This window comes from Budorcas taxicolor, chromosome X, assembly GCF_023091745.1.
Source record: "Budorcas taxicolor isolate Tak-1 chromosome X, Takin1.1, whole genome shotgun sequence".
Lineage (NCBI taxonomy): Eukaryota > Metazoa > Chordata > Mammalia > Artiodactyla > Bovidae > Budorcas > Budorcas taxicolor.
The window spans coordinates 112,030,591-112,044,430 of NC_068935.1; the positions used below are offsets into that span (position 1 = coordinate 112,030,591).

General features: G+C 35.1%; 1 protein-coding gene across 1 annotated transcript in view; it reads left to right on the plus strand.

The window, feature by feature from the left end:
- The window catches only part of DMD (dystrophin), a 2,235,978-nt gene that overhangs the window by 1,433,749 nt on the left and 788,389 nt on the right, over nt 1-13,840 (plus strand). Inside the window, exon 48 of the mRNA XM_052663429.1 lies at nt 11,364-11,528. Within this exon, the coding sequence (XP_052519389.1) occupies nt 11,364-11,528 (165 nt within the window). The remainder of the gene's footprint in view (nt 1-11,363; nt 11,529-13,840) is intronic.

Consider the following 13,840-nt stretch of genomic DNA (forward strand, 5'->3'; position numbering starts at 1 on the left):
GTTTTATCTGAAGAAAGATAATGTTCTATACAAATTATTGAATTGATATTACGAAATTTTGGAAGTTTAAAAAAAAAAACCTTGGTTGACAAGACAGTATTTGTTTAAGCTGCATTGGAATGTACTGTTATTTAGCTGTTCTCAAGGTGAATTCGTGTTGGCAGTGAAGGTTTATACTTAACCATACAATAGGTGACTTGAATCAATAAAAAAGATAATAGATTTATGGATAGTATATAGGGCAGTGGCCTGAACAAAAGCAGTTACTAGGTATATAGCCACTGAATTAACTGAATGTTCCTGCCAGTACTGTAATTAATATAAATCTAGTCTTTAGCTCCAAAATCCATGACACCAACATAGCTAACAAGAAAATACATCAAGAATCGAGTCTTCTACATGTATTCCTTAATCCTCTCGACTTATCTTTCATACTCCTGTATTCCCTGAGTCACATTTCACCAGAGCAGCTGCCAGGCAAGACCTGTTCTTGCCGTTCTAGTGAGCTTGGGCATTCACATGTTGACTCAAACAGGAAGCAGAGTTAGAAATGCGACATATGCGAGGACAGAAAGTACTTTGAAGAGAGCTCTGCTTCTATTCGTCAGCTTCACCTTCTCTCTTCTGTGTCCTAGTAGCAAATGACTGACTGGTTTGTATGATTGGTCATTTAACAAATGGTATGCCATGTAAGGAAGGTGGTTTTTGTTGTTGTTGTCCAGGCTTTAAGTCATGTCCAACTCTTTGCTGCCCCATGGACTGCAGCACGGCAGGCTTTCCTATCCTTTACGGGCTCCTGGCGATTGCTCAGATCCATGTCCATTGAAGAAAGATGATAAGGGTATACAAATATATAAATTCAGTCAAGGCTATGTGTGTGCGTGATGTGTGGTTGTATGTGTGGGTATTTAAGCTTTGGGGAGAGATAAGGCAGGAAGATACAAGTTAAAAGAGAATAGTAAAGAAAAAAAAAAAAGCATTAACTGACAGAGTCAGATGAAGTAGCATAGATGTTAAATGCTGTAGAATCTTTTAGAAAGAATAATTATTTCCATCCAAAGGAATTAGGCAATCTTCTCTGAGGAGGTCACACTTTCATTAACCAAAACATGAAGGATGGAGGAGAGTTTTATATGTGTCAATTAAGAGAAAAGATACTTTATTAAGAGAAAAGAAGGCATTTTAATGACAGAGTGGATGGTGAGAGAGGAATAGAAGGAAGAAAAGCCAAGGGGCAGAACAAGAACGATGAAGTCACCATTTTCACCGAAATGGAGTTTTGTAATTAGAAAGATGTGAATAGTAGAGAAGGTCAAATTGTTGAAAGCTGTTTCTTCAAAAGGCGGACTAAAAAATTTGGAGAAAATTGCAAATCAGTCATATGATTTAAGCAAGTAAAACGAGTGGAATTTTGGAAATTTAATTTGGTAGTTTGATTTGGAAGAGGTCAATAGGACTTTATCATTCCACATATTTTCAGAGTTATGAAGAAATTATACTAAGATCCAATCAGTAACTAAAGGAATTTATTTCAGGGAATGCTATGAAATAAAGTGGACTTCCTTTTGTACTCATATCAGTGTGTTTTGTCAAAGTCATATAAAGGGAGATATAATAGTACACTGGTTAAGAGCATGTGCTTCCAAACTTCATATTGGGTTCAGATCCTGGTTTAGTTACTACTTTTTGGCTGTGTGACCTTAAGCAAGTCACTCAGCCTCTCTGAGCCAGTTTTTCATGTGTAAAATGGGGACAATAGTATACTAGTACCTACATCATACCTACTAGTACCAGCTTCCCTGGTGGTGCAGAGGTTGAAGCGTCTGCCTGCGATGTGGGAGACCTGGGTTCGATCCCTGGGTCGGGAAGATCCCCTGGAGAAGGAAATGGCACCCCACTCCAGTATTCTTGCCTGGAGAATCCCATGGAGGGAGGAGCTTGGTGGGCTACAGTCCACAGGATCAAAAAGAGTCGGACACGACTGAGCGACTTCACTTTCACTTTCACCTACATCATAGAACTGTTATTACTAAATGTTGTTGATTTATCAATAACACCTGGAATAACGCTGAACACATTATAAGTACCACACCAGTTTTCTGTTTCTATAGAAGAAGGATACATGTGTATCTATGTAAAATAGTCATTTTGTTATTAAAAAGCAATACATATTCATTGCAGAAAAATTCATAATACAACTCAGAAAAAATAATCTGTTACCAGAAACTGTAGCTATTAAACTTTTGGTACAGTGTACATTTCCCCATGTCACTAAATATTCATCAATGTCACTTTTTAAATTACTGCAGAGTATTTCACTGGATGGATGTTTCATAATTTTTAACCCATACCTGTTGGTGAGCATGTAAGCTATTTCAAACGCTTTACATCTCTATGAGGCTGTGTTCCTATAGTTTATGTACACATTGTTGTCACCTTAAGATAAATTATTAGAAATAGAATTTCTGGTCTAAGTGTAAGAATATGTTTATATTTAGATATGTACTGGAAAAGCTCTACCCCATTCATTCCCAGCCCCAACCCTTAGGGATATTCCAATATACTTGCTTACCAGCAATGTATGAGGAGACCCAGTTCCCTGAACTATTGTTATTATATGATACCACCATTTAGTATCTTAAGATAAAATTTTTAAAACTATGCCAAATCAATAGGTGCAGTTGATTTGAACCTCACTGCTTGAATTTCACTTCTGTAGTTCCTAGCGAAGTTAAATGGTTTAATAGACTTATAGTCAGTTATAGTTCTTCTTTCATGAATTGTCTGTTTCTGATGCTTGTTCAGTTTGTTTTTTACAAGTTGATCTTTTTCCTATTGATGTATGACAATGGTTTTTTCTTAAGAGTGTCTGTAAAATTATATAAGATGAATTGATTTGGGTTTTGATTTTTCTTTTGCTTATTTGATTTATTATGTTAGAAAGTTTTACATTGTTACAAACTGAAATTGGTCTCTTTATGGTGTTAAATACAAATGGTAACTTTTACATCAAAAGTAAAAGAACATTTAAAAATGAATGACAAATCTACCAAAATACAGAAGTTACCTATTGCAGTTATATGAAGATCATTTAATCATGATTTCATATTAATCATAATCCAACAATTTATTCAATGAGCAATCTAGTTTTTCTTATAGTCTCATATAATAGAGTCATGAATTACCAAATATCAAATAGTAGCTCTTTTGTTTTCAAAATGTATTTATATCCGAAATATGTTGAACTACATTTCATTTATATTATTTCATAATAAAGTTGACATCTAAGTGTATATCTCATTAGTGATAATGAGAATTAAGGGTATAGATTGTTCTCACAAAAGTGAAAACTTTTTAAAAGTATGAATTTTAAGACTCCATTTATGAAATAATATGTTAGATTGGAATGATAGTAGAACATATGTTTTAGAAGGGAAAAGAAAAGTAGAATTTGGAGTCAGAAAAACCTATATGCTTATGGTTACGGCCGAGTTTTTCCACTTACTAGTAGATTTAGATTATTTATAGTTTTGAGCTTTAATTTCCTCATGGGTTAATTAGAAGGAATGGATACTTTTCAGGCTTTAAAAATATTTTCATTGGATCTTTTAAATTGAAGGACAAGAAGTGAACACATCGAGAATAAGTACACAGACAATAACAAGAGAAGTTGATGGCTTTTTTTGAGTTTTTATACCCATGCTACTAGTACCCAGATCAAGGATTCAGACATTACCCTAGGAGTCTCCTTTGTGTTTCTTCCCAGTTATTAAGCCTTTCCCAGCTACCACCTTCACCCAAGGATAAGCACTCTGCTGACTTAGGACACCTCTATTAGTTTTGCCTGTCTTTGAAATTAATATAAATGGAATCATACAGTATATGCTCTTATGTTTGAATTCTGTTCATCATTATTTTTGTGAGATTTTTCTATACTATTTCATGTACCATACTCTGTTTTCTTATTCTCTTTATAGTATCCTATTGTGTGAATATATCACAGTTTATCTATTCTACTGTTGGTAGACATTTGGGTTGTATCTAGTATGATGCTATTATAAATAATGCTGTTATGAGGTTCATGCCCTTTCCTGCATATATACACACACATTTCTTTATTATATACTTGAAATAGAATGACTGGATCATAAGATATGTGTGTGTTCGGCTTTGGAAATAGCACTGAACAGTCGTCCAACATGGTTGTACTAATTCACTCTCATGAGCAGTGTATGAGTTCCAGTTGGTCTACATCCTCATCAAGAGGATACAGTTTCATTCCTTTTCCTTCTAGCCATTCTGGTGGATATGAACTGGTACCTCATTGTGTTTTAATTTGTGAGCATCTGATAATTAGAGCTATTTTTGCATCCACGAATGTCAAGTTCCTGTGCAAATCTTTTGCCCATTGGGAACAAAATAACAGTTACCTGTCTTTTTCTCATAGACGTCAGAGTTTTTTTAATACAAGTTCTTTGTCAGATAGATGCATCGTGAATATCTTCTTCCAACTTAAACCTTGTTTTTTTTTCCCCTCCTAATAATATGTCTTGATGAATGAAGTTCAGTGTATCAATCTTTTCCTTTATGCATGTGCATATGTTAAGTCACTTCAATCGTGTCTGACTTTTCGACCCCATGAACTGTAGGCCGCCAGGCTCCTATGTCCATGGAATTCTCCATTCTGCACTCCATGGAGAGGATTGCCATGTCCTCCTCCAGGGGTCTTCCCGACCCGGGGATTGAATTGGCAGCTCCTTCAGCTCCTGCATTGTAGTCTGATTCTTTATTGCTGAGCCACCAGGGGTACTGCTTTTTATGTCTTATTTTAAAAATAATCGCTTCACCTAAAATCATCAAGATATTTTCCTGTGTTTTCTTTTACACTGAGGTCTGCAGCAATCAAGAATTGATTTTTTGTATGTGGTGTAGAGTAAGAGTCAAGATACTATCCAATTAATCTGGAACCAGGTATTGAAACTTTGATCCACAATCCACCAAATTAAAGTGGGCACCATTGTCATAAATTAAATAAATGTATGTAGTTTATTTGTTCTCTCAGCCATATCACACATAATTAACTCAAATAAATATTGACATCTGCTTATAAACATTCTTAAACTTTTTTTTCAAAATTGTCTTAGACATTTTTGACCCATTGCAATTCCATATATATCTTAGAATTGTGATATCAATTTTATTAAAAACTAGCTGCTGTAATTTTGATTAGGATTGCATTGAATTTACACATTATTTGAAGAGAACTAACATATTTACAGTATTGGAACCTTCAAAAAGTATATTCCTCTCTTTGCTCAAATTTTCCTTAATATCTGAATAATGTTTATAGTTTTTAGGGTAGAAGTCTTGCTCTTTGGTATGAATTATAAAATTACTCCCCACAAAAGTAAGAATTAATGCTCTTAAATTCATCATAAGAGCACTTACTTTCTAGAATTTTGACAAATGCCTTTTTAAAAAGCAATATAATAGGCAAATAGTGGCATATCATTGCTATTTTAATTCGCATTTCAGTGACTACTTAGTGGTTGGACTTTTCTCTTGTTTATTGACTGTTTGCATTTTTTGTCAAATTCCTATTTATATTCTTTATTCAGTTTTCCAGTAGATTATCCATCTCTCTTCACCCTTTGAAGGATCTTTTTATATGCAATAATATTACCCTTTGGCTGATAGACAACACACATATTCCCAGTAGTTATTGGTTTTAATTCTGCTATTTGGCCTTAATTTCTATGTGAACAATGCAAATATTATATTTAATAGTTTATTCACATTCCTGTCACTTCTAAAGGGCTTCTCCACACCAGCAGTTTATTCTATCATTATTAATGTTTTTTACACTTAACACTAATTTCTCTAGAATATTTGTGATCTAAGATACAAAGTCAACATTTAGTATCTGTTTATTTGTAAAGTAGGCACCTCTATCTATCTTAATATTAACACTTCTACACATTTGATATTAATATTCAAGAACTGAAAAGGAAGCCTAATCTTCTGTGAAATTAGGTCAAGTTTTAGTTAGATACTAAATTAAGACATAAAGGAACTGAATGTCTTTAATTGTTTTCTTTCACCACAGAGTGCGTGTTGTATGAAGAGCATGGTTTTTTAATACTTAAAAAGATTACTAGGAAAAATGACATATTTTGGTAGTAAAGTGTCTCTGTCCCCTATTTTGATAAGAATATTAAGTAGTAAATATAACAATAAATTACTTTAAAGCACATAGAAACTGACACAAAACAGAACTCTTAGTTTGCATCATAAATTATTCACATCTGTTACCTTTTTCCAGGAACTGTATAGAAGAAGCCATTAGTTCCTAAAGACCATTTTGAAGGGCAGAGAGGGAACACGGTAATTATATGCTAGAAGGCCTCAAATTCCACCCTATGATTAACTTAGTGATACTGTCCTAGAAAAATAATCAGATTTTTGACTGATGGCTTTAGATACGGTGTGTGTGTTTGTGCATGCATGCAGTCATGTCTGACTTTTTGTGACAGCATGGACTGTAACCTGCCAGGCTTCTCTGTCCATGGAATTCTGCAGGCAAGAATACTGAAGTGGGCTGCCATTTCCTACTCCACACTAGATATGTTATATCCTATTAATAATGATTTGCTACTAAAATATATAAAGTATAATTTCTCAACACTGTTTTTGGTAGCAACAAAAGCTAGTAGCTTTCCTTTCTAAATTAACTTATTTCTTTGCAAAGGTAAAACTTTTATTTTTCAAAAAATATGGTGAAAATCCCCTATCCCATTTACCACCTGCTCTAACATCCCCAAACATTAATTTTTAACTCCAGAAATATACTTACAAGATGAATTCCTAGAAGTAAAAGTTCTGGGTCAAAGGTTATATGCATATGGTAAATATTGCCAAAATTGCCTTCCACAGGAGGTACACCAATATGTACATCCCATGTATAAGAGTCTGAATTTCCCACAGCCTTGGCAGCCAGGTGTTTTAGACTTGGGTTTATTTTGTCCATACAGTATTTGGAAGTTTCAGATCTCTCATTGTAACCAAAGAGTAACTTCTTTTTGTATGTTTAAAATCCATTTGTGTTTTCTTTTTTTTTTGCTTTTCCTCAAAGTGCCCTTAACTTTTGTCCTGTGTTCTTTTTGGTTGTTGGCCTTCTTCTTACTAATTTGCAGAAGCTCTCTTTATGGGTTAGGAAATTAACACAGTATCTGAGATATCTGTCACAAATTTTTGTTTCATAATTTGTCATTTTTCCTTTTACTTTACTTTTAGATTTCTTCACCATGCATAAGTTTCTGATTTTTATATAGTCCAATTTACTAATATTTTTGATTTTTAATTAAAGATGACTTGAGGATTAAAGTTAATTTAAGATTGACTTGAGGATAAAATTACATGTTTTTATGTTGTTGACTACTCTGGACATGTTTTGCTTCTTACATTAAGAAAAAAAGAAATTAATCCTGAGTCTGGAAATTGTTTTTCTTGCATTCAACTGATATTTATTGAAGATCTACATTGTGTAGGAATCTAGTTATTAAATTAAATGTAAATAACAAATTAAATAGTATAAGGTAAATGCTATGATAGTGGGAAGCATAGGTTTGTGGGGATATGTCCAGTATAGGTTCCATAACTAAGCTGAAAACTCCTTGTGCCCCATAATCTCATTGTAAGCAATCCTTTAATTATTCCAGATGTTAGATCTCACCCACTGCATTGTTTTATGTCAGGGATGGTTCTATCTCTATAACCAGGAAGGGATGAGTTGGGAGTATGAGAAGGAAACCTACTATCTTAGCTAAAGGTTACCCAGATTTCTGCACATAACTATAAAGCCTAAATGAAGCATGAACTATTTTGTAATCAGATATAAAAGTGAGTTCACACTTGATTTTAGAGATTTTAGGAATGTATTATGACTTCTATCTCCAGTAGTGTTGGAATCTAGTGACTCTTAAATGCTGTACATTGAAGCAATAAAATGCTTTTTACATTTACCTGTGAGTAGAAAATGATCCAATAAAAATAAGCTGTTTAGTTCCCTTCTTAGAGATGCTGGAAAAGATAAGTTGAGGGTATTATTAGATGATATATGCATGGTACTATATTTGTGATATCAGCTGTCACACACGCACATTCACATGCATGTATAAATATAGTTCAGCACCGTAGATGTCCTCATGAAATCCACATAAGCTTTGATCTAATACTACATTTACTTGGTTTTATAGCAGGATACAAGTCAGACAAAGCCGATACAGCCTCATGATTCATTATGCATGGCCAGACATTCCATGCTACCCACACATGTTGCTTCTTTTGACTCATCCACACAGGGAAAAGCTGCCAGGGATGAAAACCAGAGTTTATACAGGTCACTTAATTTATTTTTTCACTTTTCTTCAGATTAAAAATTATCTAACCAATCTTATTTTAAATATTTAGCGAAAGAGAAATGTTATGAACCTTAGTAATCCACTTTACTGAAATGCAGGTTCAACCACTGGGTCAGGAAGATCGCCAGGAGAAGGAAATGGCAACCTACTGCAGTATTCCTGCCTGGAAAATCCCATGGGCAGAGGAGCATGGCAGGCTACAGTCCAAAGGGTCCCAAAGAGTCAGATAGGACTGAGTAACTAAGCAACAGCAATAGCAATCCCTTTTAGTATCAGATGACTGTATTAGAAATGTACTTTTTGGTATCTCAGTTCATTTATTTGCAGGTCACTTTAGATAGAAGCCACATCCTCTATTTCCCTGCTGTACTTTATTCCATTTTAGTCATATAGGCCCATGGGCCGTATTTCAACTCCCAGCTTCTCCAATCCAGACATAGTTCCATATAAGAAGCAAGCCAGATACGGGATTTCCTGTTCATCGTAAAGTTCATGTCCCAAGAAAACATTGTTGTGGAAGTCTAAGGTCAGTCCCAGGCTGTCCTACATCAGCCCAGGCTAGATATTAGCCCATTACTCATGCATTTGCATGCATTTTGCACAATATATACAAATGTAGTCATAATACATTTCAGCTCTTTGCATCAGGTGGCCAAAGTATTGTAACTTCAGCTACCATTGCCCCCATTCTGTAGAGGAGGCTTTGGGAGTTAAAACCTGACCAAAATGTATGAAAAGGACAGAACCACGATCTGAAACCAAGCAGCCTAACTCCAGACCTTATGATGTTGAACAGCATACCACACTGCTTCCCAAGTTATTTTCCCAATGAATATTCAGGATTGATTTCCTTTAGGATTGACTAGTTGGATCTCCTTGCAGTCCAAGTGTCTCTCAAGAGTCTTTTCCAACACCACAGTTCAAAAGCATCAGTTCTTCGCCACTCAGACTTCTTTATAGTCCAACTCTCACATCCATACATGACTACTGGAAAAACCATAGCTTTGACTAGAAGGAACTTTATTGGCCAAGTGATGTCTCTGCTTTTTAATATGCTATTTAGGCTTGTCATAGCTTTTCTTCCAAGAAGCAAGTATCTTTTAATTTCATGGCTGCAGTCACCATCTGCAGTGATTTTGGAGCCCAAGAAAAGAAAATCTGTCACTGTTTCCATTGTGTCCCCATCTGTTTGCCATGACGTGGTGGAACCAATGCCATGATCTTCGATTTTTGAATATTGAGTTTTAAGCCAGCTTTTTAACTCTGCTCTTTCACTTTCATCAAGAGGCTCTTTAGTTCCTCTTTGCTCTCTGCCGTAAGGGTGGTGTCATCTGCATATCTGTTATTGATATTTCTCCTGGCAGTCTTGATTCCAGCTTGTGCTTCATCCAGCATGATTTCACATGAGGTACTCTGCATATAAGTTGATTAAGTATTATAGTGTAATGTTATATTAGAAGATTATATTATAATGTATATATTATGTTATACTACATTATATTACATATTATATAAATGTCATATTACATTATAATGTAATGTTATGTTAGAAGAGTATTATTAATAATACCATAAAGAGTTGCTATCTGTTTTAGCCCTTAAAAATCTGAAGAAAAAGCCTTTATTCTTGCTTTTCCTGGCTCTCTGCTTACACTTGAGCTTGGGCAATAATCGCTAATGATTTTATTATCATTTACTGTCATGCAGAATATTGCTCTCTTTTTCTCTATTATTTTTAGTTGGAGGATAATTGCTTTACAACATTGTGTTTGTTTCTGCTATACAACAATGTGAATCAGCTATAAGTATACATGTATCCCCTCCCTCCCACCCCACCCCCATTCCACCCCTCTAGGTCATTGCAAAGCACTGAGCTGAGCTCCCTGTGTCATACAGTAGCTTCCCACTAGCTCTCTATTTTACACATGGTAGTGTATATATATATATATATGTTACTCTCTCAATTCATCCCACCCTCTCCTTCCCCTCCATGTTCACAAGTCCATTCTCTGTGTCTGCACTCTGTTTGCTCTAGGCTATTTGCATGGGTTACTTTATTTAATCCTACTGTGACCCTGTCAAGTGGGTTCTACCATTGCCCCCATTCTGTAGAGGAGGCTTTGGGAGTTAAAACCTGACCAAAATGTATGAAAAGGACAGAACCACGATCTGAAACCAAGCAGCCTAACTCCACACCTTATGATGTTGAACAGCATACCACACTGCTTCCCAAGTTATTTCAAATTTTCAATCCAGGACAAAATTATAGAAAGTTATAAAGTTGAGATAATAGTATCGACGTGACAGATTTGTTGGGCACATTAAAGAGGATATTAAATGAGAAACTTCTAAACATGTTTTTTGGCACTTCATAAAAATTACTGATAATCATTCCATTATAATTTAATTCAAAAGTTTTTTTACTTTCTATTTCCACTCATCTGATTCTGTTTTACTTGGTTATATTAGAGCTCGCAAACTACAGTTCACAAAAATGCTTACATCACCAGTTTTCTTCGCAGATGAAAGAATTTCCTTGTACAATTTTCCTGACCGTAAAAGAACATTAGAAGCAAGTATAAAGAGAGAGTGTCTGGCATATAATATGCAAGACACCATTACGTTAATGAATGAGTGGGAAAATGAAGAATACACTCTTTTACTTTCATTAGTCGGAGTTGGGTGTGCATTTGTGTGACTGTGTGTTTTGAATTTTAAAAAGAAAGGTTTGTTGCCTTCAAAGCATAGAATTTTTGGAAAGATTATTAATCAATCATTTGTCATACATGAATTAAATCCTAACATAGAACACATGTAAGTCATCAATATTATGCTGTTAAAATACCAAATTCAGTAAATTTCTATATTTCAAAACAGTAGTTTTTGGAAATATTTATTTTTTAAATTTAAATCATGAATCTTGAATTTTTTATTTCCTTGTAGGTTTCTAGGATTTTACCTGAGAAACAAGGAGAAATTGAGGCTCACATAAAAGACCTTGGACAGCTTGAAGAGCAATTAAATCATCTGCTTCTGTGGCTGTCTCCTATTAGGAGTCAGTTGGAAATTTACAACCAACCAAATCAAACAGGACCATTTGACATTAAGGTAAGGACTTCTTGCACTAAACATTATTTTACAAGAGTGGGAATATCGCTGAAGTAAATCTCTCATTTGTTATCATTATCATTGTTGTTGTCAACTTAAAAGGATGTTCATAACCTACAAATTGACAGTTATGTTTATTCAGTGGAAATTTTTAGGACTTAAGCCCAGGAGGCAGCATCTCGAGTAACCCTGAGAGAACTGCTCTAAGGAGGTGAAGGACAGAGCCAGATTATATAGAAGTTTTGCAACAAAGGGCAGGTAGTCTGCACATCGAAAGATTATTGTCAAAAAAAGGAAAACCAGATATTGCAAGTTAAGAAATTTAGCACCTTTCTATGTATGGGAAGATGCAAGAGTTTGGGCACACTGAAATCATTCCTTTGCTAAGCACCTCAGCTCTCTGGGGCCAGTATCCTGTATTTTCATATCCTGAGTTTCCTCAGGATTCATTATAGGGAGTGGATTCTAGATGACAGATATTCTTTTCATTCTTGAATGTAGTAAGAGCTCACTGGCTCACTTTGGAGGACAGTAGTTGCCGGTGACTGTGACATGCTTGTTTATTGATATGGCAGGAAATATTCCATTTCTCATTTTTATAATGCTGTTGTTGCTGTTCAGTTGCTCAGTTCTGTCCAACTCTTTGTGACCCCGTGGACTGCAGTACTCCAGGCTTCCCTGTCCTTCAGTATCTCCCAGAGTTTGCTGAAACTCATGTCTAATAAGTCGGTGGTGCCATCCAACCATCTCATTCTCTGTCGTCCCCTTGTCCTCCTCCCCTCAATCTTTCCCAGCAACAGGGTCTTTTCCAGTGAGTCGGCTCTTCGCATCAAGTGGCCAAAGTATTGGAGTTTCAGCTTCAGCATCAGTCCTTCCAATGAATATTCAGGGTTGATTTCCTTTAGGATTGACTGATGTGATCTCCTTGCTGTCCAAGGGACTCTCAAGAGTCTTCTTCAGCTAGTGAAAGCATATTTTATATACATATATAAAGCATATATATGCTTTATATATATAAGATATATATAAAATATATACAATGTTAATTATAATATTATTATTATTATTACTTGACTAGCATTTTTAGTTTTTTCTTTTGGCATTTACTAGCAATAACGTTTCATTAAACTCATATCACTAGAATGTCTTCATCATGTTTATTATTATAATCCACTTTCCATCCCTACTTTAATTGTACTTAACATGTCTGTAGACTGCTTATCTAAAACTGAAGTCATTTTGAAGGCAAAGTGCCTACAAAATAAGTATCAGCCCATTAGTAGACATTATAAAACCCTCTCAGACTTATTCCAGTTTACCTTTCTATCCTCTTCTGCCAACTACATCCTCTTGTATTCAAGACATAACAAATTATATATCATTCTATGTATGTGGTTTCATGCCATGCCTGTTTTCTTGAACACCTTCAACTTACTCCTAGTAGAGTGAAAAACACTTTTAGAATTGCTTATAAACCTCTGTATCTATCTCTTACAGCCTTTGTACATTGATTGGCACTTAAATTTTAGAGTATCTCATCACATTCTTCTTTGAATGCAGAGGGTGTCTACTTACTTATCTCCCTTGTCCCATTCATTTCTGAACACCCTTATCCCAGGACTCAGTGCATGGTGGTAACTTGTTAGCATTTTAAAATCAGTGAATAAAAATATTAATGAGGTACCCAGAATGGTAATGAGATGGTCTAAGAAAGCTTAGGGATCCAGACAAACACACCACTGTCTCCTCCTTTCCATGCCCGTGTACACACTGATTGTTCTTTCTTTTCTCCCTTCCCAAGAGCCCATTTCAAGGATTTGTCCCAAATATAATTCCTTGTTTTTGGATCTCCTATGGGCCAACAACATTAAGTACTCAATCACATAAACCAATTCACTTCAAAGCACAATCCATAAATCAGTGTAATGATGGGCGTTTTCAGACTAAATAAGTTAAATAATATCTTTGAGTCAATTACTTCATTGACTCAAATTATTCAGTGTATTTACTTTCCAGGATTATAATAGCCTCATGTTTTTATCTCTGTCCAGTTGGTCTTTCAGTAGGAGATAAGGAGGATCTTTCAGAGAGATATAATGAACATTTAGGAAGGATGGAACATTTAGGAATGAGGAAAGGAGAGAGATATTGAAAGGTTTGCCACAACTAAAAGGAGTTATATTGGGTTGGCCAAAACCCAAACAAACCTTTGTGTCAACCCGATATTTGCAAAGTGCGCTACATTACTTTTACCTTACTTTTTCCTGACATGTTTACATCTCCCATTCTGATAGCTACCCCCAAGAGCAGAT